This window comes from Vanacampus margaritifer, chromosome 18, assembly GCF_051991255.1.
Source record: "Vanacampus margaritifer isolate UIUO_Vmar chromosome 18, RoL_Vmar_1.0, whole genome shotgun sequence".
Lineage (NCBI taxonomy): Eukaryota > Metazoa > Chordata > Actinopteri > Syngnathiformes > Syngnathidae > Vanacampus > Vanacampus margaritifer.
Genome location: NC_135449.1, coordinates 8,433,221 through 8,458,900, shown reverse-complemented (window position 1 = coordinate 8,458,900; position 25,680 = coordinate 8,433,221). Strand labels below are relative to the sequence as shown.

Sequence of the window (25,680 nt, the reverse complement as noted above, 5' to 3'; positions counted from 1 at the left end):
AAATAAATGTGAGAGTAGAGTGTTTTAATTCTATTTATAAATTTATTTTTGCATTTATTTCCACATTTTTTATATTTATTTTTTGAATTTAGTTTTTTATTTTTGTATTTATTTTTACTTTTGTTTATGGATATATATATATATATATATATATATTTCCATTTATATTTATTTTTTGTATTAAATTTTTGAATTATAGTTGTACATCCGTTTTATTTTCACTTTTCTTCATTTATTTATTCATTCATTTTAAAAAAAAAATATTTTGCCAGTTTTGCTCCTCCATAGCGTGATGGTTGAATGCTTAAGCTAACTCAGTAGCACTCCGAGCCCCCTTCCATTCCTGAAAGAACAGACACGGTACATACACAAGGATTTTTCACATCTTAAAAGATTGTTTTATCTGTTGTATGAAGATTAAAGGTATGGTCCGAAGAGATATCGCGTGCATGATCACACAATTGGACCAAAACAAAGAAAAACTACTGGATATGTCGCACCAATGTCACCTGAGTTGTTTCCATTAGTTACTGGAGTCAGGAATGTTTTAAGTGGCGAACAGACTTGCTTTGGAAAATACTTCTTTTTTTTTTTTTATAGATGTGAAGTTGCTTAAAACAGTAGTCTTAACATTATGTGTATTTTAAAGAATATCCTGTATATATTTTTGTGTTTTTATATTATCAACTGTCGTTTAGAGGCGCCGCTCAACTTTCTCTAATGTTTTGTATTTTTCCATGACGTATGAAACGAAACTGAAACTTAACTGTAATAAAAGCGACGAGGTGGCCGGGGGAGGACAGGAGAGAGTCGGAAGGAGCCGAGCGTGAGTTAAGGTCTCGCGCCTCCTCTCCTCTCCCAGCCGCGGTTGCAATAAAACAAAGCAACAGCTTCTGCCTCCTTTTTCCTTGGTGCACGGTCAGTAACTAAGGGGATCTGTAATATCAGACCCAACATTTAATTGGTGCCGAAACCCGGGACCTGCATCTGGACGGACGACCGCCGCCGAACCGAGGACACCGAGAATCTGTCGACAGCGTCTCCCCTTGCGTGACGGGTCTCGTCGCTCCGGCCTCGGCCGTTCGCCCGGACACCGGGTCCTGCGAACCAGACCGGCACCGAGGACTAACAGGTATTATGCTGTTTAATTATCACGATTTACACAGAAGTTTGAAAAAAGGAACACTAAATATACTGAAGAAGTAAGAGAAAAATAGAAAAGTGGGGAGTAAAAGAGAAGCGCTTGGGCGTTGGCCCGTGAAGAAGAGAAAAAAAACCCATGGTATATATGATCCGGGCATCAAAGGGATCACGGTTTTATTAGATGAGATCCAAAATACTTTTATTAACTAGTTTTTAACTTGTTAAAAAAAAGTGTCGTTTTCGGGTGCCCGGGTAGAGGAAATTAAACGTTGCCGTAAATACGTAATAATTTACACCTCCCCACTCATTGGTTACCAAAATATCTGTGTTCAATATAACTAAGATTTATTAGGTCAGAACAGAACTGACTGCGATTAAAATTAATCGCCTAAAACACAAATCATGGTTTTAAATTAGAAAGTGGTGCACCACAGAAAAGACTAAGTGTGTGTGTTTGTGTGTGAGTTTTTGTGTGTGTGTGGTTGTGTGCGTGTGTTTTTGTGTGGGTGTGTACTTTGTGCGTGTTTATGAGATAAGGAAAAAAGGGAGTAACTGCTGCCCGCTCGGGAATACATACAATGGGCCAGTCATTGAGAAAAGAAATAGAACAACACCAGGATGTTAAATTTATTGCAAGCTTTGACGCTAATGCGTGCAAGTATCTGGAATCCTGGGTGACCAAGTATGATTTTAACCCGTCTTTGAGAGATGTCAGGAACAAAGAGGAAGTTAAGAAAAGTTTAGTGGAGAAAAGAGCAAAGAAGATTAAAAAGGGAAAGAATGTAGAAAAATTGGAAGCACAACTACGTGCTGTTGAAGTGTAGATAAAACAGTGTAAAATGAGGGCAGAAAGCATTTTGGAAAGTGAGAAAAGAAAAAAGGAAAAGACAGAAAGAAAAATGTATCAGATGAAGATAAGACCAACGGAAGAAACCGGCGCCAGACGAAGAGACAACGGAAATGCACCGGCTGAAGTGCGACAGCAAAATGATCCAGAAGAGGAAGTAAACGTCAACCAACAGCGGGAACCGCCTACCCCGTCTACCTCCTCCCCAAATTCCACCTCCACGAGTTTTGGGGACGGAGCCTCCCCTCCTATTGGAAGCCGTACAAGATCAAACAAACCAACAGCAGACGTCCTGGCTGCAACAACAAAATTATACCCAGACATTCAGCAGGTGGCAGCATATCCCATGGTAGCTGTAGCCAACCCAGCTTATGGAATGCCAAATCCTGGTCAACCTGCTCATCCACAGACCTTGCTGCTCTATCGCCCATGGACCGAAGAAGAAAAAGTAGCCGCATGCGCATCAGTTCCTCCCATTGAAGACAACGTTGAAAAATGGGCAGCTGCAATTAGAGAACTACATGGATCCTATCACCTCAATGGCAATGAATTACTAAGCGTCCTACGTCTGACCGCAGGACATCGAGTTGGAAGATTCCAAGGAGCCTTTGCTCCAGCCAACCAACGAGGCCAAGTCTACCAACCAGGCCAAGAACTAGACAACGCCCTAAATACTCTTTTAGAAAGAGCCATCGCAGTGTTCAAGAAACCACCTGATTTAACTAAAGTCCGCCAATGCCGCCAAGAACCTGAAGAAAGCGCACAAAAATATGTGGACCGCCTCCAAGACGTACTGAAACTACATGGTGGCATCGAAGAAAGCACTGAGGCACAAAGCACATACCAAACATTACTGCGGGCAACATTCCTGGATGGACTAGTGGACGGTACAGTCAATTTTATCAAGAAACATTACCACACCTGGAGAACTGCCCCGGTGAATGATCTCGTAGCTTGGGCCTCACACGCTGAAGACCTAAAAAGACAAAAAGCGCAATCATCAGTCTTCAATGCCATGCACACATTTTTTCAACATGCCTCTCCTCCACCTTCTGGACCAATTTACTACCAAAACCAACCCAATCGGGGTAGAGGACGTGGACGCGGAAGAGGAAGAGGCCGACCAGCCACCAGACAGGATGTGTGCTACAATTGTGGCAAGTACGGCCACTTTGCCCGAGATTGCCGCTCCAAACAAAAAATTGAGACCCCAAAATCTGACCACTGGGATCCAACCGAATGACGCGAGCAGGAAAGGTCAAGTGATGAAAACCCTGATGACACCAGAACGATCGTCGAGGTGCTTGACCTGACAGTCCTGTTTAGCCAGATGTCCTCTATTGACCCAGCAGTAAGAAAACTAGGCTTAGGGCCATTTACTACAACATTGAAATTCATTGTGGATTCAGGAGCACAATCCTCCGTGATCACTGATCTACCAACAGGTGTCAAATTGTCAAAAAGCACAATAATGGTCATAGGAGTGGGAGGTAGACCAGCCATCCATTACTTTACCGAACCACTGACCATTATTGATGAAGACGGAACAGAATACCGAGATCAAACTTTCGTTTACGTGCCTCGTTGTCCTGAAAACCTCATCGGACGAGATTTGATAAAAGCCATGAGCCTTGTATTAATGGTCGAAGGCTCCAGCATGGTCGTGACAAAAAGAGGACAAGAAACACCAATGCAGATGTTAGTACTAGAAGGAAAAGACAAACCACGCCCATTCTACAGTCTGGATCCGATCCAAAAAGGTCCAACATCAGTAACAAACAATCTGCAACAGATGCCAGAACAAATCCTACCAAATTCAAATTGGGTGCCCCAAACCACGTACCCACTTCACTCCACCATCCGCTTCGCCCCGAACAAAGAGGACAGAGACTTCTTTGATCAATGGTCCCGATTGACAACCATGCGGGCCCAAATAAAGGACCTAATTTGGGACGAACAGGCAGGATGGATGGCAGCCACAGTAATCTTTCCAGATTACATATATGCATTAACCACATATGAAGGCGTTGGCATTCCCTTCCACATTTCACTGGCAAAACCAACAGGCTGGAGATGGAAGGACATAGGATCAAAAATAAGAGATGTAACATGGTCCGAACAACGACTTCCGTGGACCCCATGTCAAGATGGAAGATTTAAACGCATCATGTCATCAGGAAACGTGGTCTGGAGGAAAAAACTAAACTGGGTGACAACATTTGTCCCCAGCACCCACCTAAGTACATGACATCCGGAGGAAACCACGATCCTGGCACTAAAAGACGACATGGATCAAATACCACCTCAGCTGTGGTCAGCGTCAAAAACCGATGTGGGCCTAATGACCACAGCCACAGAAGTAACAATTGAACCAAGAACAAACTATCGCCCACGAATCAATCAATACCCACTCAAACCTGATGCCAAAGAAGGAATCACACCAGTAATCATGAACATGGTAAAAGCTGGAGTGCTCATAGAAGCCCCCAAGGTAACTTGCAACACTCCAATCTTTCCAGTAAAGAAAGCAGACACCACGACCTGGCGAATGGTCCACGACTTAAGAGCCGTAAATCAGGCAGTAAAACAGAGAGCCCCCTGCGTCCCCGACCCCCACACTCTACTCAATGCGCTGAAGCCAGAACAGAAATGGTTCACAGTAATTGATCTAAGCAACGCCTTCTTTTCCATCCCATTGCACGAGTCTGCCCGTCATTGGTTTGGTTTCACCTTTAATCAAAAGAAGTACACCTATACGAGACTACCCCAAGGCTATGCAGAGAGCCCCACCATTTTCTCTCAAGAAATCAACAACTGTCTGAGCCTCCATGAACACAGTGAAACCACTCAAATCTTGATTTACGTAGATGACATTCTCATCGCCAGTCCAACCAAAGAAGAAAATCAAGAAGAAGCAGTGAAACTGTGTCAACACCTGGCAAAGACAGGAAACAAAGCCTCACTGACCAAACTACAGTGGACTCAGACCGAAGTAGTTTTCTTAGGTCACATCATATCGGCAGAAGGAAGAAAACTAACCTCTGATCGGAAACAAGCTATCCTTGATGCCCCCAAACCAAAGACCAAAAGACAGATGATGGCCTTCCTAGGCCTAGTGAACTTTTGCCGTCTATGGGTTCTGGACTTCGCCGAAATAACGCAACCACTGGTGGATTTAATTTACCAAGAAGACATCGCCCTGGCCGATCCCATCACATGGACGAAAATAGCTAATGACAAGTTCAATCAGATAAAACAGACCATCACAAGCACAGGCCCTTTGGGCCTACCCGACTACAAGAAACTGTTTACCCAAACAGTGGACTGCAAAGACGGATTCATGACATCCGTCCTACTCCAACAACATGGTACACAAATGCGACCAGTGGCCTACTACTCAAAGAAACTTGATGCTGTCGCCAGAGCCCTGCCCCAGTGTGTCCAAGCAGTGTGTGCCGCAGCAATGGCTGTCCAAGCATCCGCCGAATTGGTGTTGTTCCATCCCACCACTCTACTAGTAACACACTCAGTAGATGTTCTTTTGACTCAAACAAAGATGTCATTTCTCTCACCAGCAAGACATCTTGGCCTAACAGCTGTACTGTTGTCCCAACCCCATCTTACCATCAAGAGATGCAGCACTCTTAATCCTGCAAGTCTCCTCCCAGTGGAGACAGATGGGACACCACACAGTTGCACAGAAGCCACCGAGGAAATCTGCAAACCAAGAAGAGATTTGTTAGACACACCCTTACAAGAAGGAGAAGCAGTGTTTGTAGATGGTTCCTCAAGCAAAGATGAACTAGGCAACACCAACACAGGCTATGCAGTGGTCACACAACAAAAGACACTGAAGAGCGGACGATTAATAGGAAATCTGTCAGCACAAGCAGCAGAACTCATCGCGCTAACAGAAGCATGTAAATTATTCAAAGACAAAGCAGTAACAATTTGGACCGACAGCCAATATGCCCACTCGACATTGCACATCTTTGCCGCCATGTGGGCTCGACGAGGAATGAAAACATCAACAGGAAAACCTGTTCAACACGCCAAATTACTCACTGACCTTTTGGCCGCTGTACTGCTACCCTCCAAAATAGCAGTATGCAAATGAAAAGCTCACACCTCAGCAAAAGACGCCGTTTCTGTAGGAAATGCAAAAGCAGATTTGGCAGCCAAGCAAGCAGGCCAAGACAAAACAAAGATCGTCATGCTCGCCAACCACAAAGAAACACAAAAACACAACAACATTCCAAAACAAGTACTAATTGACATGCAAAACAACGCTCCAGACAAAGAAAAAACACTATGGAAAATGATGAACATTGAACTCACCCCAGAAGGCCTCTACCACAAAGAAGACCGACCAGTCATCCCCCGCAGTCTGTTCCACGCAGTAGCCACATTGAGTCATGGCAAGTCCCATGTCTCAACAGGAGGGATGGTATCTATGGTAGAACAGACAATGACAATACCACAGGGCTTACAAACCTATTTTAAAACTTTTTGTAGGTCATGTATGGTGTGTTGTCGTCACAATGCTCAGGGAAACTTAAGACCACAGAGAGGGAAATGCCCAGTGGGCTCCTACCCATTTGAAGTTTTACACATGGACTTTATTGAACTACACAAAAGTGGTCAGCACAAGTACTGTTTAGTGTTAGTAGACTCACTAACTAAATGGGTTGAACTTGTTCCTTCAAAACATCCAAACGCCCTCACAGTAGCTAAAGCTATTTGTAAACACATAATACCAGAACATGGCATTCCACGAGTCTTGTGGAGTGATAACGGTAGCCATTTTGTAAATACCATCGTTGACAATATGGCCGTTCACTTAGGGATCACCCTAAAAAATCATTGTGCATATCACCCACAGAGCGCAGGCTTAGTCGAACGGACCAACGGTACTATTAAACTAAGACTCAAAAAGACCATGGAAGAAACCAAAAAACCATGGCCTGAGTGTTTATCTCTAGTAAAAACTTACATGAGAATAACGCCAAACCCACAAGGGATCACGCCCTTTGAGGCAGTAACAGGCAGACCCTTTGTGCTCCCCTTATGGGAAAATCAGCCATGGTCAGACAAAAGAGGAGAGGCAGATCCACTGACTAAATGGTTATGTGACTTGTTTAAAGAACGGACTGTGTCAAGAGCAAATGATCTGCCCTCTACTTCTCTTCCTCCTGCACAGGAAACGGTGACCCCGGGTGACCTGGTGTTGGTGAAGGTGATAAAAAGGAAAACATGGTCGAGCCCACGCTGGGACGGCCCATTCGTTGTTCTCCTGACCACACCCACCGCTCTCAAAATCGCTGAGAGAGAGACGTGGATCCACCAGAGTCACTGCAAAAAGGTCACCGAACTCAGATAAGGGATTACCCCCTGATTCTTGTCAAAAAGAAGAAGAACAAAGGAGAAGATGACCCTTTTTCAGACATTGTTTGGACTTTGATCATTATAATGTTTATCTTATTATGTGTTATTTGTTCCTGCTGTATTGTCCCAATGTCTAAGAGATTAGTCGCCCGTATGTTCGTGGCCCAGATGTATCAATATAACTTACTACGCGTAGAGGATTATGTTGACACTGTGGAGACCGACACAAAAGTGTGACCCTCATCTTATTGTGTTTTCCTAACTTCAAATCCAGTTCCATTCTCAGACCAAGAGGTTCTCGTCACCGTGCGGTGGGGGAGTTATGGAATTTTTCCCTTTAAGTTAAGGGTTTTCGCCATTTCCTGAGAATGGTTCAAATGTTGTGAATCTATTAATGAAGTAATACTGAGAAAACTTAATTGTTTTAGTATTTACCGATATCCTTTTAAATCCACAACAGGAGGGAATGTGAAGTTGCTTAAAACAGTAGTCTTAACATTATGTGTATTTTAAAGAATATCCTGTATATATTTTTGTGTTTTTATATTATCAACTGTCGTTTAGAGGCGCCGCTCAACTTTCTCTAATGTTTTGTATTTTTCCATGACGTATGAAACGAAACTGAAACTTAACTGTAATAAAAGCGACGAGGTGGCCGGGGGAGGACAGGAGAGAGTCGGAAGGAGCCGAGCGTGAGTTAAGGTCTCGCGCCTCCTCTCCTCTCCCAGCCGCGGTTGCAATAAAACAAAGCAACAGCTTCTGCCTCCTTTTTCCTTGGTGCACGGTCAGTAACTAAGGGGATCTGTAATATCAGACCCAACAATAGAAAAAACAACATTAGGTTGGACATGTTTGTTTTTATTTACAGTCGCTTTGTTGTTCCTTAGACAGGGCTCATCTCATTTTGGTTATTAATATTGAACATGTCGTCTGGTATTAAATTATTATTGTTGTCCCCACCCCATTTCGGACCCTATTATCAGGACAACTTTTAACACACCTCAGACCACAGGATGTTCCTATCAGATATAAGTTTGTTGTCCTTAGTCGGGTAGAGCAAAATTTTTAATTCCTGAAAGGACAGGCTATCACCTTGTAGTGGCGGCGGAATGCTAAAGCTCACTCACTAACCAATAGCATGCTCCTTTCAATAATTAAGCAGTCCTAGCACCTACACTGAAGTGTTAGCTAAAGGCTAAGCAACTGCTAGCTCCTTAACTCATTCACTGCCATTGACGGCTTTAAACGTCAAAAATTCTATTTCTATTAGTTTAACATTTTTTCCACTTTTGTTAACAAGAGTATAAAAACCAATTAATTACAATTAAAAAAATTTAATCGCCTGACTCCCTGAATTTTTAAATAATCTTTTCTTTCTTTTTTTAAATCCATTCACTGCCATTGACCACTATAAACGTCAAAAATTAATTTAAACTATTTCTATTTGTTTAACATTTTTTTCCACTTTTGTTAAGAGTATGAGAACCTATTTTTTTTTATATTGTACATTTAGAACATATATAAAATGTTTAATTGTGAGTTAATTAGTGTAGTCATGCGATTAATTACAGTTAAACATTTTAATCGCCTGACAACCCGAATTTTTAAAATAAAAAGAATTTATGGCAGTGAATGAGTTCAAACTTTTTCTTTCCCGAATTTGTCCACAGGTTCACCGAAACGCTGTAATGCTAAGCTAACTCCTGAATGAACATGCTAGCTTAACACCTTCACTGGAGTAATGGTTGAATGCTAAGCTAACGCGTTTGTCTCCTAGAAAGTGTTTTGCTACTTTAATACCTGAAGGAACCTTATAAATCCCACTAATCTCTTTGCCCTCAAAGCCTCGTCTGGTGCCTTTGTGTGGTTGTGTCTGTCTGCGCTATTTTGAACTGCGAGAGTAAGGTGAGCCAAGCGCCACATTTTTTCTTCTTCTCTACCAAACATGATGGGGCCTTTACGTGGCCCCGTCCAGCTTTTTGCCTACCCGACAGTATCGCGCGCTTTGTTGGCGGTGATTTTGGTTGTGGCAGTGCTCACCAAAGCGTGTGGAGGCAGCAGATGTCTGCTCCAGATATGGTGAGTCATGATGGACGCCGTTTTTTTATGTGCTGCTGCTTTAACGTGGACATGTCCCAAAATTTGGAAGAATCACACTTTGTTTGTTCAAGGTTTTCAGCTCTGATATGAAACCATTATTTCGGGTGAAAAAAAAAAAAAAAAAAAGTAGTACGTTTTTTTCTCAGGTAGTTGTGCAGGTGAGGAAAGGCAAACTTGGCAAAATATTTGGGCTTGGAAGCAAATAACTGCAATCAAACTTTTGTATTATGTTATGTATAAATGGATCTCTGATTGCAAATCCACTAGCGTCAGTTTTTGCCATATGGAAAACAGAGTGAAAATAATTTCACTCATTTGTCAGTTTGTTTGCGATTACTGAAAAGTCACTAGTCTCATTTTTGAAAAAAAAAAAATAGTTGTGGTCCAGGGTGTACCCAGAATGTCAGCTGGGGTAGCTGACCCTAATGAGGATCAGCGTCATTGAAAATTAATGGATGTAAATCCAAGCATTACAAAAACACAGACACACACGTGCGCTGTTTTATATCACTAGTTGAGATTAGCATCGGAACTCTTCTGTCTAACCCCCCTAGGACAACCCCCCCCCCCCCAAACCCCACCATGCTCTGGACTTTCTCACTGCATGCCAGGTATTTTTAGCGTTAACATAATGCCCCTATCTCGCTCGACCACTCTCTCTCTCTCTCCCTCCTCAGTCAGTCAGTCAGTGTAGCGCTAGCTAGCAACCAGCGCTCAGGTTTCACACTCTCTGCCGCAGGCTGAGGCTCAACATGGCCGTGGAGGAGGCGGCCGACTGTCCCGCGGTAAGCCTTCATCTTGGGGTGGGAGCACCTGGACTCCCCCCGAGAGGAGACCAGGCGTTTTAAGGCCCGGGAGGTTTATTTGGGGTCGTTTTGTGGGGGTCGCGGTGCTCTGCGGTGATGCGCCGGTGCTGCCTCACTGCAGCCTTGAACCTGCGTACATCCTTCATCCTGGTGATGAGGATGATGTGTTTGGTTTTGGATGCATGCTGAAGCACATGGTGGTAAACATCTGACCTTGGAACCGGAAGAGTCGCGTGGATTAATGAAGGTTATGAAGAAAAACTGCAAACTTTGCTGCTATGCTTAACACACAGGCAATGATGAAAAGGTGAATGGTTTGTAATTTTGTGTCGCTCATCTGTCTGGAATCTGCCATTCAAGTGTGGTCATTGGTAGAAATGGAAAAAATCTATAGCACAAGTTTGTCTTGATGGAAATTACCTTAAAATTGGGGATAGACCGCTAATCGGCCAGGTCAATTATCGGTGCTGATATTTGGCTTTTTGACAAATATCGGCATCCTGCTTTTTACGAACCTGAAGGCCGATAAAGCTAGCATCTCACTGAGCGGTGAATGTTTGCGAACGTAGCGAATTTAGTTTTTTCATCAGCATTTGTAAGACGTTCACAACTTGTCACAAAGAGACACATTTTCACTGTTTGCGAAGATCTTTTAAAACCTTTTACGGACGGTGACGGAAACCCCAAATTAGCTACACTCGCATGCAATTTGTCGCTCAATGAGATACAGGGAACTTTTCATTAATGGATTTGTTTAAATTTTCACTTCATAAAATTATTATGACGCTGGTAACACCCTACACTTTTTATAAAAATAAAAAAAAAGAAATTATGTTGAAATTTTGGAATTTACTATTTACTTGCTTAATTTTTAATTTATCTTAATGCTGATGACCCTGGAAGCTCCCTGCAATTGTTGATATAATTATTAAACAAAGCCAGCAATCCTTTGTATGTTTAAAATTAAAAGATTTTTTATTTTGACGCTAATATTTTCTCTTTTACTGCAAATGAATATCGGCTTAAAATATCGGTTATCAGTCTCCTTGACTACGAATAATAGGTATTGTATCAGCTTTGAAAAAAACAGTCTATCAGTCTATCACTACTCAAAATAGCAACTTCAAACCCAGACAGATTTTCTGTGTTGTTTTAGGCATGGCTTCCTGAGACTTTTTTTTTGTGGGTCTACTCATGATTAACATGCTTACCAAATTTCATGTTTTGGGTGGATCCATTTTCAAACAATTTGAATGGCCCAATGGAAATGGAAACCAAATGGATACTAAAATGGCCGCTTTAAATCAAAATGGTGGTTGTTTTAAGGCATAGTTTCTTGTGACTTTTTCATGATAGACATACGGACCAAATTTCATGTTACTAATTGAAATGTTTGGTCAGCTGTGAAGTTGACTTATTTGAGTTTCCTCCCAGTTCAAATGTAGTAGCAATGAAACAAAATTGCTTGTTTGTGAACTTAAAATGGCTGCTTCAAAGCAACATGGCAGACTTCCTGTGTGTCTTTTTTCAAGATAAGGTTTGAACATTTGTGGCGTGTAAATCTGTTTGTGATGCTTGTTTGCTGGCACATGTCCCACTGGAATGTGTGTCAAAAGAGCCAAGGTTGCATTCTTGGCACATCTCAAGTTTCATCGGAAGCCTCCTGGATGGCATGAAGAAGTCAAGCGGGTCATGTTCGTGTTGTCGTCCAGAGTCACCTTTTTGAGTGTTTGCGTTTTTAATTGTGCAAATAGAAGTTAACACTGTTAGAAGTAAAATGTGGGGCAGGGCAATATGGCTTGAAATTGCTCTTTTTTTCCTTTTTTTTTATTTTTAACGAAAATCTTTTTTTTTTATTATTATTATTTTTTTCAACCCTAGTTGAAAAAGCAAAACACTATGAATTATTCCTTCGCAACTAATTTATAAACAGGAAACACAAACTTTGTTGTTGTTGTTTTTTTTTTTTGCCATTTTGGTGTGTAATACTTATTTTTTATTTCATTTTTTTGTAGACGGACGTGAATGCTTGTTATTTACGAGCAGCTCGCGCCGGCAACTTGGAGAAGGCGTTGGACTACTTGAAAAATGGCGTGGACATCAACATTTGTAATCAGGTACATTTTTTAAAACTCACTATGTCCCTTTTTAAATTTTGAGTGTGGTCCTGTTGCCCATTCCGACCTACGTCCTTAGCAACTAGTTCCAAAATTTTTTTATTATGTTATTAGGTTAGCCAAGTTAGGATGTCCCAAATCAGCAAAATTCTAAATAGTTTGTGTGTGTCAACAGAATGGCCTCAACGCGCTGCACTTGGCCTCCAAGGAGGGCCATGTGGAGGTGGTGGCCGAGCTCCTTCAGCAAGGCGCCAACGTGGACGCCGCCACCAAGGTCCGTCACATAAACACACAGAGCATCTGTGGGAAACGTGCACGCATATTTCAAAACATTGTTTTTTTTGGGGGCACAGAAAGGCAACACGGCGCTGCACATCGCGTCTCTGGCTGGCCAGATGGAAGTGGTGAAGGAGTTGGTCACGCACAACGCTAACATCAACGCACAGTCACAGGTAAAGCAGTAAAGCAGCTTGTTCATATGTTTTTATTTTGTTACTTAGAATTGATTTTATTATAATGAATGAAGCAATTAATCAAATACATTAAATATGCCGTACATAATTACCAATATATTTTATTTCATTAACCCATTATTTTAATTGGATAAAGAAAAACAAAAAAAGGAATGAAGATAAATTAATATTTAATAATAACCAGTTTTGGGTGAAAATATTAAAAAAAAAAAAAAAAGGTTTAATAATTTAATGCAACAAATACAACAGGACTCTTGATTTTTATGTTTTGGTTTTTATTTGTAAAAAGCACTCTTAATAAAAAAAAAAAAAAATTAAAAGTAAAAATGCACTAAAAAATAAAGAGTCTTATTATATTACATGATCCTTAATTCATGTTATATTTAAAATAGTCAGTTACAATTACAATTAATTCTGATGCATTACTATTATAGTTAAAGTAACAAATTAAATAATTCCTTAAAAAAAACATGTACATGTAGTGTTGTATAGTAGTGAACACCCCTAAAACTAGGGAATTAAAATTAATACTCATTGATTTATTTGATTTATTTTTTATTCATTGGCAATTTAAAAGTGTGGCCGCTCAATCCTCGGTTGACAGCGTCATTGTTGCGGTGGAGGAGCTGTGGCTTTTATAAAGCTTAAAGTACTGACTTTTTCGTGGATATCTGCAGATATGGAGATTTGTCTCGGAGGAGCGTGCATACACATGCACGTCCACGCACATGCACGCACTTTTGTTATCAGGTGTGAGCTATGTACAGAGGTGACAGACAAGTATGCGTATGGGGAGTGTTTGCGACAAGGATGATATGCCACAGCGCTATTTTATGATTGAGTGGTTCAAAACGACACATATTGAGTTCCTATAACAAATGAAAGTATAATGACCTTTTTGTTTTGTTTTTATTTCCAGAATGGCTTCACACCACTTTACATGGCGGCGCAGGAGAATCACCTGGACGTGGTGCACTACCTGCTGGAAAACGGCTCCAGCCAAAGCATTGCCACAGAGGTGACCTTCAAATGAATAATTAGATAGATAGTGTTGACATTTTAATATTTCATTTTATATTTGAACTGTTTTGAATTTAGTTACAGTTGTGAAGATGTACATATAACTATGTTAACTGAATATAGCTTGATGAGTAATGCTTTTCTCCTCTTTGTTATCTTCCGTCCTCTTTTCCCAGAAATGAGAAAGTTAATACGTTTCTTTTGTTTATCTAAGAAGTCTAGTTTCTGTTCGTCAGAAATCCGGTTTTTGAAAGTTCAAGGACAATCTAGTATACTAGGAGAATGTAATCTGATTTTGTACTTGGAGGGAGGGGGAGGCGTTTTCTAATAAAAGTCCCGTGTCTGAGAGAGACGACACACATTTGGACAGAAACATGGCTTGGTGAAATTCCTTTGTGCCATCAGAAACTTCCGATTAAAAAAAAACCTTGCAAGGACCCTCTTCACGAGATCTCAACTCTGATTTATTTGAACACGCAAAAGATTACAAAAACAGGTAATCTAACAATAGAAATGTAAATATGTGGATAGAATAAATAATAAAATATATGATAAATACATAAGAATGAATTTTGCTATACATGATTGGACTACAAACATCACTTCCTCCTTCCATTTAGCCTCTGTTAGCTCCATGCTACATTAGCATTAGCTTAATGTTGTTCAGATGTGAAGTGAGGGCATCCGGCTTGCTAGCTAATCATATACTGTACCTTCACCATCTTGTTAGCCAATCCTATTCCTCTGCCTGTTTGCGCAGGACGGCTTCACGCCGCTGGCGGTGGCGCTGCAGCAGGGCCACGACCAGGTGGTGTCGCTGCTCCTGGAGAACGACACCAAGGGCAAGGTGCGCCTCCCCGCGCTGCACATCGCCGCCAGGAAGGACGACACCAAAGCCGCCGCGCTCCTCCTGCAGAGCGACCACAACGCCGATGTGGAGTCGAAGGTAGGCCGATCGAAGACGCCATCTCACCGCAACGTTTTTGTTAGCGTCTGACCAGAAGGAGGCGGCGGCGCGGCGTCCAATCGTGCGTCCGCTCCCCTTTTTTTAGTCATTTCATGGAGTGCGTACCCATCATGCCGCTTGGTGCCGCCATGGTGTCACTGTTGTCGTGGTACTCTAACCACCCCACATTCTTTCTCGCCCCGTTCCCCTTTGACCTTCTGTTTCTAGATGATGGTGAATAGAACAACAGAGGTACACGCATTCTCTTGCTCTACTCTTCCTCTCTCCTCCCCTTCCTCCCCATGGTTTCATCGCAAAGCCTTCAGGCTGCTAGCATGAACGCTAAATGCTAGCATGAAAGCTTTTGCCGCCTCACTTTCTGTGCACCTCATTTACTCTTTGTGTGTACATCTAACTGTGTGTGCACATGTACACTACGTATGTGTGTGTGCGTGCGTGTGTGCGGTCTTGTTGCTGTTACATGCTTGGCCAATTTTTCGGGATTTCACAGAGTTGTGGGGCCCACCCGTCCTTGTAGGTCCATTTTGCTGGGCCCCGTAAGTTTAGACCTCTTTTTGAGGGTCAAGGTGTGTGTGTGCGCGTGTATGCGTGCTCACATGTGCAAATGTCCGGCGCAAATCAGGCGTGTAAATCTCCGCGGAGGCGTGTTAGACTGTGTGTTGGTAATTTTGCAGAAACACGAGGAAGTGTATTTAAAAAACGATATTTTGCAACATTGTGGGCGTGTACCCGGCCGACACGATTAATTTTTTGGCTCATGTTGTCCATTTCTTAGCAGGAATTAAACTCACTAGTTTCTTTATTGGAAAAATTGCTGCTAGAGTGGTCAGAAAAGTCACTAACTGCAGTACTGTGACAAAATTGCTAAGTTGGCAACACTGTTTCCGTAAGCTAGCACCTAGCTAGTTAAAGTAGTGCACGTCAGCAGGGAGACACTTTGAGCTACAGAAGCCGCTAAAAATGTGCGTATTTGGGTACGTTTTTATTGTTGTGACAAGTGCATTGGAAAGAATCCTATTTCGGTCTTGTGACATTTCAAGCTGATGTTAGTCTTTAATATAGATGGTAGTGTTTGTTGAAGATGCATGCTTACCTGCATGTCTATATCTATAATTTAATCGTAGTTGTGTCTTCTGCCGTTATCAACAACTAAAAAAAAATCTGTTCTTGTATATGCATGCTATTCATTTGACAGCAGCTGATGCGCTTTATTTTGTTGGAGAAAAAAAAAAACACTAGTTCCCGAGCTTGCTGCAGCTTTGCCTCCCATCGTTCCTCGCTCTCACAGGAAAAAAACCTTCTTGCCGCATCGTCTCAATGGGCTCCGTTTTTTTTCTCTTTTGTGTGTGTTTGTGCGCCACAGAGCGGCTTCACGCCCCTCCACATCGCCGCTCACTACGGCAACATCAACGTGGCCACGCTGCTGCTCAACAGAGGCGCCGCAGTCGACTTCAAGGCCCGGGTTAGTGCGCGTGTACGGATATGTTTGCGCCACAAGTATGCGCCAGCTGTCTGTGTCACTCTGCTGAAAGGACACACGTGTTGCACGTACTGCATGTCACTTGGCATGTATAGACAAATGTATAGGGAGTCGAGGGAGAACCATAAGATTTGGGTGAACAAAATGGAAATACATGTAAAATAAGAGTTTTTGTTGTTCAATGTCACACCTTAGAGTACAGACCTCCACCAAGGCCTTAGAATCTATATTGTCTATTTGTCCTTAACTCTTTGACTGCCAAAAACGTTAAATAACGTTTAGTAAAATCCTATGGAGGAGTGCCAAAGACGTTAAAAGACGTTTGTTTCAAAACAGAGGTGAAACTAACCATTTTCTATTGTTGATTACTCAAAAACGGAATAAGGTAGAACAACTTTTTTTTCTGATGAAAGATGAGAGTCCAATCTTTCATTTGATAGTATGTGTGTTTCCATAGTCCAAACACATAATTTTCTGTGGACCTTGAAAGATCAGTCAAAAGATCAGTCAAAATGCTTAAATCAGCTGGCACCCACGGCATCCCTTTTCTGAAAACGTCTGGCAGTCAGAGTTAAAATTGAAAAAAAAAAAAAGTTTTTTGTAAAGTAATATAAAAATAAACCCATTGGAGAAATATAATAATAAAACTAGTGGTGGTGAAATGTGTGCGTTAATTTTGAGTTAATTAAAAAAAAAAAAAAATTAACACGCAATTTACTTGGTAAGCATGTACCGGGGGAATTCCTGTCGCAACGCAGCAGACACGTCCACGTCAAAATTTAGCAGTAATACATTTAATAGTAATGCATATATTTGTAGAGACTGGGGTCAAGTTGGATTATTACAATTTTAAAAAAAATGTGCAGAATTTTACAAGTTACATCATGTTCAAGATTTGATAGAGAAAAATGCACTGAGCTGTCACCAACGTCTTACGGATGCAATTATGCCATCTAGTGGCAGAAAAATGACCTCAACACAAATTATTTAAGGTTAAGAAAATGGATGGCTGGATGGATGGATTATGAAATTACTCCATCAGTGACTAAAAGATGCAGCCATATTTCTATTAGTTTTTTTTTTTTCACTTTTATGTTAACAAGAGGATGAAAACTTCACCTGGCACCCCTAAATAAAACAAAAAAAAATTATAAAATAAATTAATTACACTCCAAAGCTAATGTCACAAACTGAGGCCAAAGGTCAAGTTATTTTGGCCCTGATTGTTTATGTTCCTCCTGAAGGAGATCTTTAGCAATTTTAACATTATCAATCCCGGGTGTATCCCCTCGTTCAGCTGGGAGCTCACCTTCTGAAGAAAAATAGATGAATAGATTTTATGTCATATTTTCTTTTGTGCCCAGAATGACATCACGCCACTGCACGTGGCCTCCAAGCGCGGGAACGGCAACATGGTGCGCCTCCTGGTGGAGCGGGGAGCCAAAATAGAGGCACGGACCAAGGTCTGTATGCACACATACACTTTAGTATGCTAACACACATGCTACACGATGGTCATTTCTCACTTGTAGATGTCAAACCCAGGTCCAGAAAGTAAAGACCCTCACAAAATAACACAGTTTGGCTTTGTGTTGTTTAAAAAAAAAAAAAAAAACATTTAGGCTTGCTTGTGGTAGTGGATTACAGGGGGTGCTGGGAAAAATGTAGTGTGCTTGACTGGTGCGTTCGATGCCTCAGGACGGTCTGACGCCGCTGCACTGCGGAGCCCGAAGCGGCCACGAGCAAGTGGTGGAGATGTTGCTCAGCAGAGGCGCCCCCATCCTCTCCAAGACCAAGGTAACGCCTGCGAGCGGCCTCCACTTATCAACACTCTTCCCGTTAGCCTTCACGCTAACATCTTTGGTTGGCCCAGAACGGTCTGTCGCCGCTGCACATGGCCACGCAAGGCGACCACCTCAACTGCGTGCAGCTGCTGCTGCACCACGACGCGCCGGTGGACGACGTGACCAACGACTACCTGACGGCGCTGCATGTCGCCGCCCACTGCGGTCACTACAAGGTGGCCAAGGTCATCGTGGACAAAAAGGCCAACCCCAATGCCAAAGCCCTGGTGAGGAGGCAGGATTTTTCTTTTATAGCAGTTCAGCCGGGAATCCATCCAGGCCTGGAGCTATGTTAAGTTTTCAGCTTTGAGATGGCGGACTTCACCTCTTCTTCGGTGATTGCCTTTGTGTTAATTGTTGGATCTTCTGTTTCTAGAAAGATAGTGTTAGTGAATAGTTCAGTTGGGTCACATTGGTTTAAAGTTTTGTTCCTTTTCAGTTGTTAGTATTTTTCCATCTTTGTCTTTGATTGGAACACTAGTCTGACATGATCTAATTGAGCCAGAAATTTATTTGACAATTTTGTAGAGTGTCTTCATATCGTTCCTTGTAGCAGCTTCTTTCTTTCCTCAAACCACATTTGTTTATTGTTTTTGCAGCTTTTCTTTACCTCCCTGTCTGATAATTTGTAATTGTTTCTTCTTTTTCCTGTGCACTTATTGATTTATCCATTTTTATTTTCCCAATATTTCTTTGATCTATCAGTCTTCAAGTTGCTTCAGATACAGTATCCACCATTCTGTGTAATGTCCTCTTTTTCTACCAATAGTTTATTCAGCATATTCTTTCACTGTTTCTTTTTATTATTATTATTTTTTAGACATTCTTTCACTGTTTCAGCAAACTCTCAATTCTCTCTCTTTTTTTTTAATTATCTCCAAGTACTTCAAAGTTGCTTTCCACAACTTCTTGTTTCTTCAACATTTCAATCTGGTACAATTTTGATGTTGTTTTTTCAGTAGGTTTTTTTTTGTCTCAATTTTGGATTTGCAGTCACCATATAGTGATCAGATGAAATATCTGCTCCTCTATATTTCTTTTATAATCCCGATTTCATTGATCAAATCGATTAATCCTGGGCTCTCTTGGACTTCACTAAATGTATCTAAAATTTCTAATGGATGTAGAACCCTCAGTGGCTGTCCCAGAGTGAGACAGGCGCGCCGGTTGTGTAACGGGAGCTGTCAGGGTGTGGTTAAAGAGCCTGGCAGGGTCCAGAGTAAAGAAAAAAAAAAAGTGGCATGAAGTCATCGGATTGAGCTACTTGAAGTAGGAAGGAGAGACCAGAGCGCAAACTTTTCGCATTCAGATTGAATTCTTTCCACACGTGCTCCTCGTCGGGGGAAGAAAAAGTACAGTGTGGATTTTTCCATCCGGCGTTCCAGATGTGTGCTGGCGCAGCAGCGTTTCTGTCGGCGGATGGTTGTTTGAAGTCGCCTTTGTCCTCCGTCTGCTTTTAGAATGGTTTCACGCCGCTGCACATCGCCTGCAAGAAGAACCGAGTCAAGGTGATGGAGCTTCTGCTCAAGCACGGCGCCTCCATACAGGCCGTCACCGAGGTATGTCGCACATCCAGACAGCTTATGGACAAAAGTATTGGGACGGAATGCTGAATGAGCCAATCGGGGCTTGGAATAGAGACATTTTGAACAATTGTAGGCTTGCGACTTTGTGGGAATAGTTTCTTCCCGCTGAACAAAGTGAGAGGCCACAAATGCGTGCTGGTTTGGAAGAACATCTTTGGGGTGAACTACAACATATATGCAGTGCAGAATAGAGACTCAGGACAAATTAATTAACTCATTCACTGCCATTGATGGCTATAAACGTCAAAAATTCATTTGAACTATTTCTATTCGTTTAACATTTTTTTCCACTTTTGTTAACAAGAGTATAAAAACCTAGAAAAAAATGTATTAGATATATTTAGAACAGATATAAAATTTGTGATTACTCTTGAGTTAACTAGTGAAGTCATGTGATTAATTACAATTAAAAATTATAATCTCCTGATTAAAAAAAAAAATATATATATATATATATATATATATATATATAAAAATTAGGGGTGTCAGAATTTTTTTTTTTAATTGTAATTAATCGCATGACTTCAATAGTTAACTCACAATTAATCACAAATTTTATATCTGTTCTAAAATATATTTTTTTCTAGGTTTTCATACTCTTGTTAACAAAAGTGGGAAAAAAATGTGAAACGAATATCAAATGAATTTTTGACGTCTATAGCCATCAATGGCAGTTAATGAGTTAATTAATTACTTAATTTAAGCAAAATTAACTGTCATTATATGAGGAAAATTTGACATGACAAGATATCGGAAAACAAATAAACAAAGCTGGCCTCAAAATCACCTTCCGTTTTGTAAAATAGCTTTTCTTAAAAAAAAAAATTTGAGGAAACTTGAAACAAGTGAAATGCTTACAAATAACGACCCGATAAGAAGAACTTGGCAGGCAAAGAACAGCCGCATTTGACCTTAATCTGCGATACGGTGTTCCCCATGATAGTCAACGGGGATGGGATATAGACCGTGCCCTGCTGTGAAATGCGCAAATCCTCAAGTAATTGATGCTCCCTTAAAATTACCCATAGATACCGCAAGATGGTGGAAAAGTTCTATTTTTGACTAAATAAAGCTCCTCAACTCACCTGGCTCCAACATGACTTAATAAAAAAATAATGAAATGGGTGAATCTATGCATTGTAACTGTATTTTTTGCAAATTTGGAAAGCCACTCAACACAAACAGTGGAAGCAGCTCCACATTTTCTTCACTTTTCCTCTTCCTGTATCAGTCCAATGTGTCCCAATACTTTTGCAATAAACAGTTATATATTGTCAAATTTTGTTTCCCCCCGCCAACTCGCAGTCCGGCCTGACTCCCATCCACGTCGCGGCGTTCATGGGACACGAAAACATCGTCCACCAGCTCATTAACCACGGCGCCTCGCCCAACACAAGCAATGTGGTGAGTAGGAAGAAGAACGGCAACATTCTTGAGGAGAAAGATTCGTTTTCGTTTTTGCCATTTTATTACATGTTTGACTTTTTTCATTTTTCATAAATTTTTTTTTCTTCATATTTTGACTGTTGAGTTAGCGGCTACCAGCTAATTAGCTGTTAACTTCCACCACTAATAGCGATCTGGACCTTTCTTTGCATCATCTTGAGAAGTTTAACACCCCGATTGCTCAGACACGTTCCAAATGCGAATAGATGCACTTTTTGGTCAGTTTTAGTTATATTTATTATTTGAGTCAGGATAACTTTAACCTTGAGAAACGGTCCAGTGTACCTCTTTAGTAGATTAACTCCATGTGTTTCCCTCATCCGGGCACGTTAACACCGTAAACTTCCTGTTGGGTTTCTCGTGCCAGGATGGGGGCGAAAAAAGGAGCGAGGCATGGGGTGGGAAAAGTGAACAAGAAGAAGAAGAGGGGGGGAAAAAGTGTTGCACAGTTAGCTCATCAACCTCAAGTATTTGCTCGCCCACGCCGTGTCTGTGGCCGGGTTACTGGGGCAACGGGCGTTATGGGATGTCATCACGGCGTGTATAAAAACTGGGAGCGCTTCATTTCTATACCTTTGTGTCTGCTTGGGAAATTTAGTCAGCCTGCATGTGTGTTTTTTTTGTGTGTGTTTGTCTGTTCATATCTGTGTATGTATGTAGGTTTTTGTGTGTTGTGTCTATTTAATTTTGTGTATGTGCGTTCACATTTGTGTGTGTTTTTTTCCAGAGAGGGGAAACTGCGCTTCACATGGCCGCAAGGGCGGGACAATCCAACGTGGTGCGATATTTGGTCCAGAATGGCGCACGAGTCGATGCCAAGGCCAAGGTAGTGCGTGTGTGTGTGTGTGTGTGTGTGTGTGCGTGTGTGCGTGTGTGTGTGTGTGTGTGTGTGTGTGTGTGTGTGTGTGTGTGTGTGCGTGCGTGAGGTCACATGGCATTCATGTGTCATGTAAATACAGTTTGTGGGTAAATAAGCCTGTGCCTGTGTCTATTTTTATGTAACAAGACAGTGAAGAAAATGGTTAGCACCTAAAAGTTGGGAGTTTCTGTTTATGAGGCTCGACTCAGACCTTCCAAAACATAGGAAAAAATGAATTTAAACTATTTTGGTATGAGCCTGTAACAACAAAATTTGTAGAAAAGTGACATGCTATGAATACACGCACAGTTGTTGTTTTTATTTTTGTAATTTTTTTAATTTTTATTTTTTTGGTATGGGCAGGACGAGCAGACGCCGCTGCACATCTCGAGTCGTCTGGGCAAGCAGGACATCGTTCAACAGCTGCTCGCCAACGGGGCATCGCCTGACACCACCACCAACTCCGGGTACACGCCCCTTCACCTGGCCGCCCGGGAGGGTCATCGAGAAGTGGCGGCGGCGTTGATGGACCAAGGAGCCAGCCTGGGCATCACTACCAAGGTGAACGTCGCATGCATGCAAAACTTACTGCCACTGATACAATTAAATGAGATGCAAATATAAGAGCTGAATCAAAAATACGATAATAATGGTCAGTAGAGTGGTCCTCCAATGATTAATTAATTAATTAATCAACAACTATTTTTTTTATTTAAAACATTTAATTCTTATATATATTCGATTTTAACAACTTTTATTAATTACATATATGTAATCATATATTTGTATTTATTTAGTAGTTTTTTATATTTATTATTTTCCATATACTATGTTATATGAAATTATTTTATTTTGTGTATTAACAGATTTATATTTTTTATTTGAATTTTGTTTTATGATATACATTTATTTATATATGTATATTTCATATAGATATATATATATTTGTGTATTACTTTTTCAAATTTAAATATTTATATTTATTATAAATACATCATATATTTAATATAAATTTAAATATTATTAATATGTTTATATACAAATACAGTATCTATCAAAAAAAAAAATTGGGGGACACCCTCATTTAGTTAAATAAGGTAACCAAGTGCTGCTTGCTCTCTCTCTTTGCAGAAGGGCTTCACTCCGCTGCACGTGGCGGCAAAGTACGGCAAGCTGGAGGTGGCCAACCTGCTGCTGCAGAAGAACGCCGCGCCGGACGCCGCTGGCAAGGTGAACGCCCCCTTTCACCTCCTCCAGGGGTCGTGATTGAGCTCTAACCGCCACCTAACCCTGTATGTTCGTGTGTCCAGAGTGGACTAACTCCACTGCATGTGGCTGCGCACTACGATAACCAGAAGGTGGCGCTGCTGTTGCTCAAACAGGGAGCATCACCGCATGGCGCCGCCAAGGTGAGAGCCTCTTTTAATTACGTACACCAAGTGCAAAGTTGGAGAATACTATATGAATGTGATGGGTTGAAAATCTAAATTACGTTTCGGTCCAGATCTGAAAATCAGATCCCAAATATCCTTTGGTGTCCATTTTGTATTGTTCATTACTGCCATCTACAGGTCTGGAGGGGAAAAATATAAACCTATAATTGACTCTCAGGCTCATTACTGCCATCCATAGGACTGGAGTGGAAGAATGAGTTTGTTTTATATAAGTTAGGAACAATTTTACATTTGTCTTTTTATGTAATGGATCAACGAGCTCCTCTCTCTGAGTATGCATCTTGAACTATGAAAGCTGAAATTAAATTAATGACGCACAATTAGTATGTTGAAATTGTACATTTGCTTTCCAGAATGGCTACACACCGCTGCACATCGCTTCGAAGAAGAACCAGTTGGAGATCGCCACCACGCTGCTGGAGTACGGCGCGTCCACCAACAGCGTGACGCGGCAGGGCATCACCCCGCTGCATCTGGCCTCGCAGGAGGGCAACGTGGACGTCGTGACGCTGCTGCTGGCGCGAGATGCTTCAGTCAACACGGGCAACAAGGTGCAACTTGAAGAATATACAAAAAAAAAAGCTGTCATCGTTTTTAAGTTTCAATTCATTCAAGCCTGTCGTCCTTTGTTTCATTGGTGTTTAGTACGGCTTGACTCCGCTCCATCTGGCTGCCCAGGAGGATAAAGTCAATGTGGCTGAGGTTTTGGTTAACCATGGAGCAACCTTAGACCCTGAGACCAAGGTATTTATTGAAAACAAATTTGGCATAAAAAAAAAAAAAAACTTTTTTGTAATTTTAAGGCATTTTATGTTGTTGTTTTGATCATTCTTTTGTCTGCATTTTTAGTTTTTTACATTTTCATTTTTTTTTAATCCTTAATCATTTTTTTTCTCCAACAACTTTCAATTTCTTAGCTTCTATTTTTGAATTTGCTACGTTTCCTTCGTATTTAACAATATTGTCATAAGCGTGACTTTCATTTTGTGTGTGTCCTCAGTTGGGTTACACTCCCCTCCATGTGGCCTGTCACTATGGCAACGTGAAGATGGTCCACTTCCTGCTGAAAAACCAAGCCAAGGTCAACACTAAAACCAAGGTAATTTATTTGACTGTCTAGCTGCCTGGATGGAATTTTATTTATTTATTTATTATTGATTATTTCCTTCCACTCCAGTATGGGATGAATTTCTTTTTTCGGTGTCCCACAGAACGGCTACACTGCTCTTCATCAGGCTGCCCAGCAGGGACATACGCACATTATCAATCTGCTGTTACATAATGGGGCGTCGCCCAACGAGCTCACCACGGTAAATACACACGCACTGTATACGGCGCCTAAATGTCTCTGATTTTTCTCATTCAATCCATGCGTTATGGAAAATTTCAGGAATTTTGTAGGGAAAAAACAGTCTAGTTGGGTCAATATTTATTTTTTGTTTTTCTCTTTGCAGCTATGTTAAAGGCAGAACACAGCAGCTTGAGGGAAAAAAATCTTCTTCTTTTTTTTGTTACTCGATGAAAAGCTCAGCTATGTTCTGAATACAATCAATTTTAGAGAGTCAACAGAAAAGTTCTAAAAATACATATTTAATATATGTGGAGCTTTTGAACAATTAAAACCCCGGGAAAAAAATATTTTTAAAATGTGCAACAACTTCTAGGTGGGCCTGGTTCTTTTCTTGTTTTTATTATGTGCAGTATTTTATTAAACATTTATTTTTCCAATTATTTTTAATGTAGTTTTTGTAAAAGTCTTCATCTTGTCATTCTTTTTGTATTTTTTTCAACTTATTTTAGCCAAATGAATTTCAACCACAGAAGGGAATTATTATTATTATTATTATTATTATTTATATATTTATGTAATTTTTGTATTCATTAATTTATTGAATATACATTTTGGGATTTTTTTTGTGGGCAGTTTTTTGATTTTTTATTACTTCTTTATTTCATATTCTTTTTTTAAATATTAAAAAATAATAATTTCATATTTTTAATTCATTTAATTTTAATAAATTTTTTTGATGACGTAATTAAACGTACAACATTCCATGAATATTCTCAGTGTACCAAACAAACAAGCATAGGAGGTTTAATAGGTTGAATAAACATTCCTTTTGGCTTTATACATTTTTTTTTTCTTCCTATGC

General features: G+C 40.8%; 1 protein-coding gene across 50 annotated transcripts in view; it reads left to right on the top strand.

Annotated features, from left to right (window-relative positions):
• The window catches only part of LOC144037977 (ankyrin-3-like), an 88,964-nt gene that overhangs the window by 19,326 nt on the left and 43,958 nt on the right, over window positions 1–25,680 (top strand). For 40 of the 50 annotated variants that reach the window (XM_077549921.1, XM_077549942.1, XM_077549944.1 and 37 more), the window contains 20 exons: window positions 12,297–12,398; window positions 12,574–12,672; window positions 12,752–12,850; window positions 13,791–13,889; window positions 14,652–14,837; window positions 15,066–15,089; window positions 16,222–16,320; window positions 17,703–17,801; window positions 18,037–18,135; window positions 18,212–18,409; window positions 19,643–19,741; window positions 21,074–21,172; window positions 21,942–22,040; window positions 22,437–22,634; window positions 23,205–23,303; window positions 23,384–23,482; window positions 23,881–24,078; window positions 24,173–24,271; window positions 24,528–24,626; window positions 24,739–24,837. In XM_077549921.1, the coding sequence (XP_077406047.1) occupies window positions 12,297–12,398; window positions 12,574–12,672; window positions 12,752–12,850; window positions 13,791–13,889; window positions 14,652–14,837; window positions 15,066–15,089; window positions 16,222–16,320; window positions 17,703–17,801; window positions 18,037–18,135; window positions 18,212–18,409; window positions 19,643–19,741; window positions 21,074–21,172; window positions 21,942–22,040; window positions 22,437–22,634; window positions 23,205–23,303; window positions 23,384–23,482; window positions 23,881–24,078; window positions 24,173–24,271; window positions 24,528–24,626; window positions 24,739–24,837 (2,292 nt within the window). Of the gene's footprint in view, window positions 1–9,211; window positions 9,455–10,165; window positions 10,261–12,296; window positions 12,399–12,573; window positions 12,673–12,751; window positions 12,851–13,790; window positions 13,890–14,651; window positions 14,838–15,065; window positions 15,090–16,221; window positions 16,321–17,702; window positions 17,802–18,036; window positions 18,136–18,211; window positions 18,410–19,642; window positions 19,742–21,073; window positions 21,173–21,941; window positions 22,041–22,436; window positions 22,635–23,204; window positions 23,304–23,383; window positions 23,483–23,880; window positions 24,079–24,172; window positions 24,272–24,527; window positions 24,627–24,738; window positions 24,838–25,680 lie in introns of those variants that run through there. The other 10 variants (XM_077549911.1, XM_077549926.1, XM_077549939.1 and 7 more) reach the window with 3 other exon arrangements.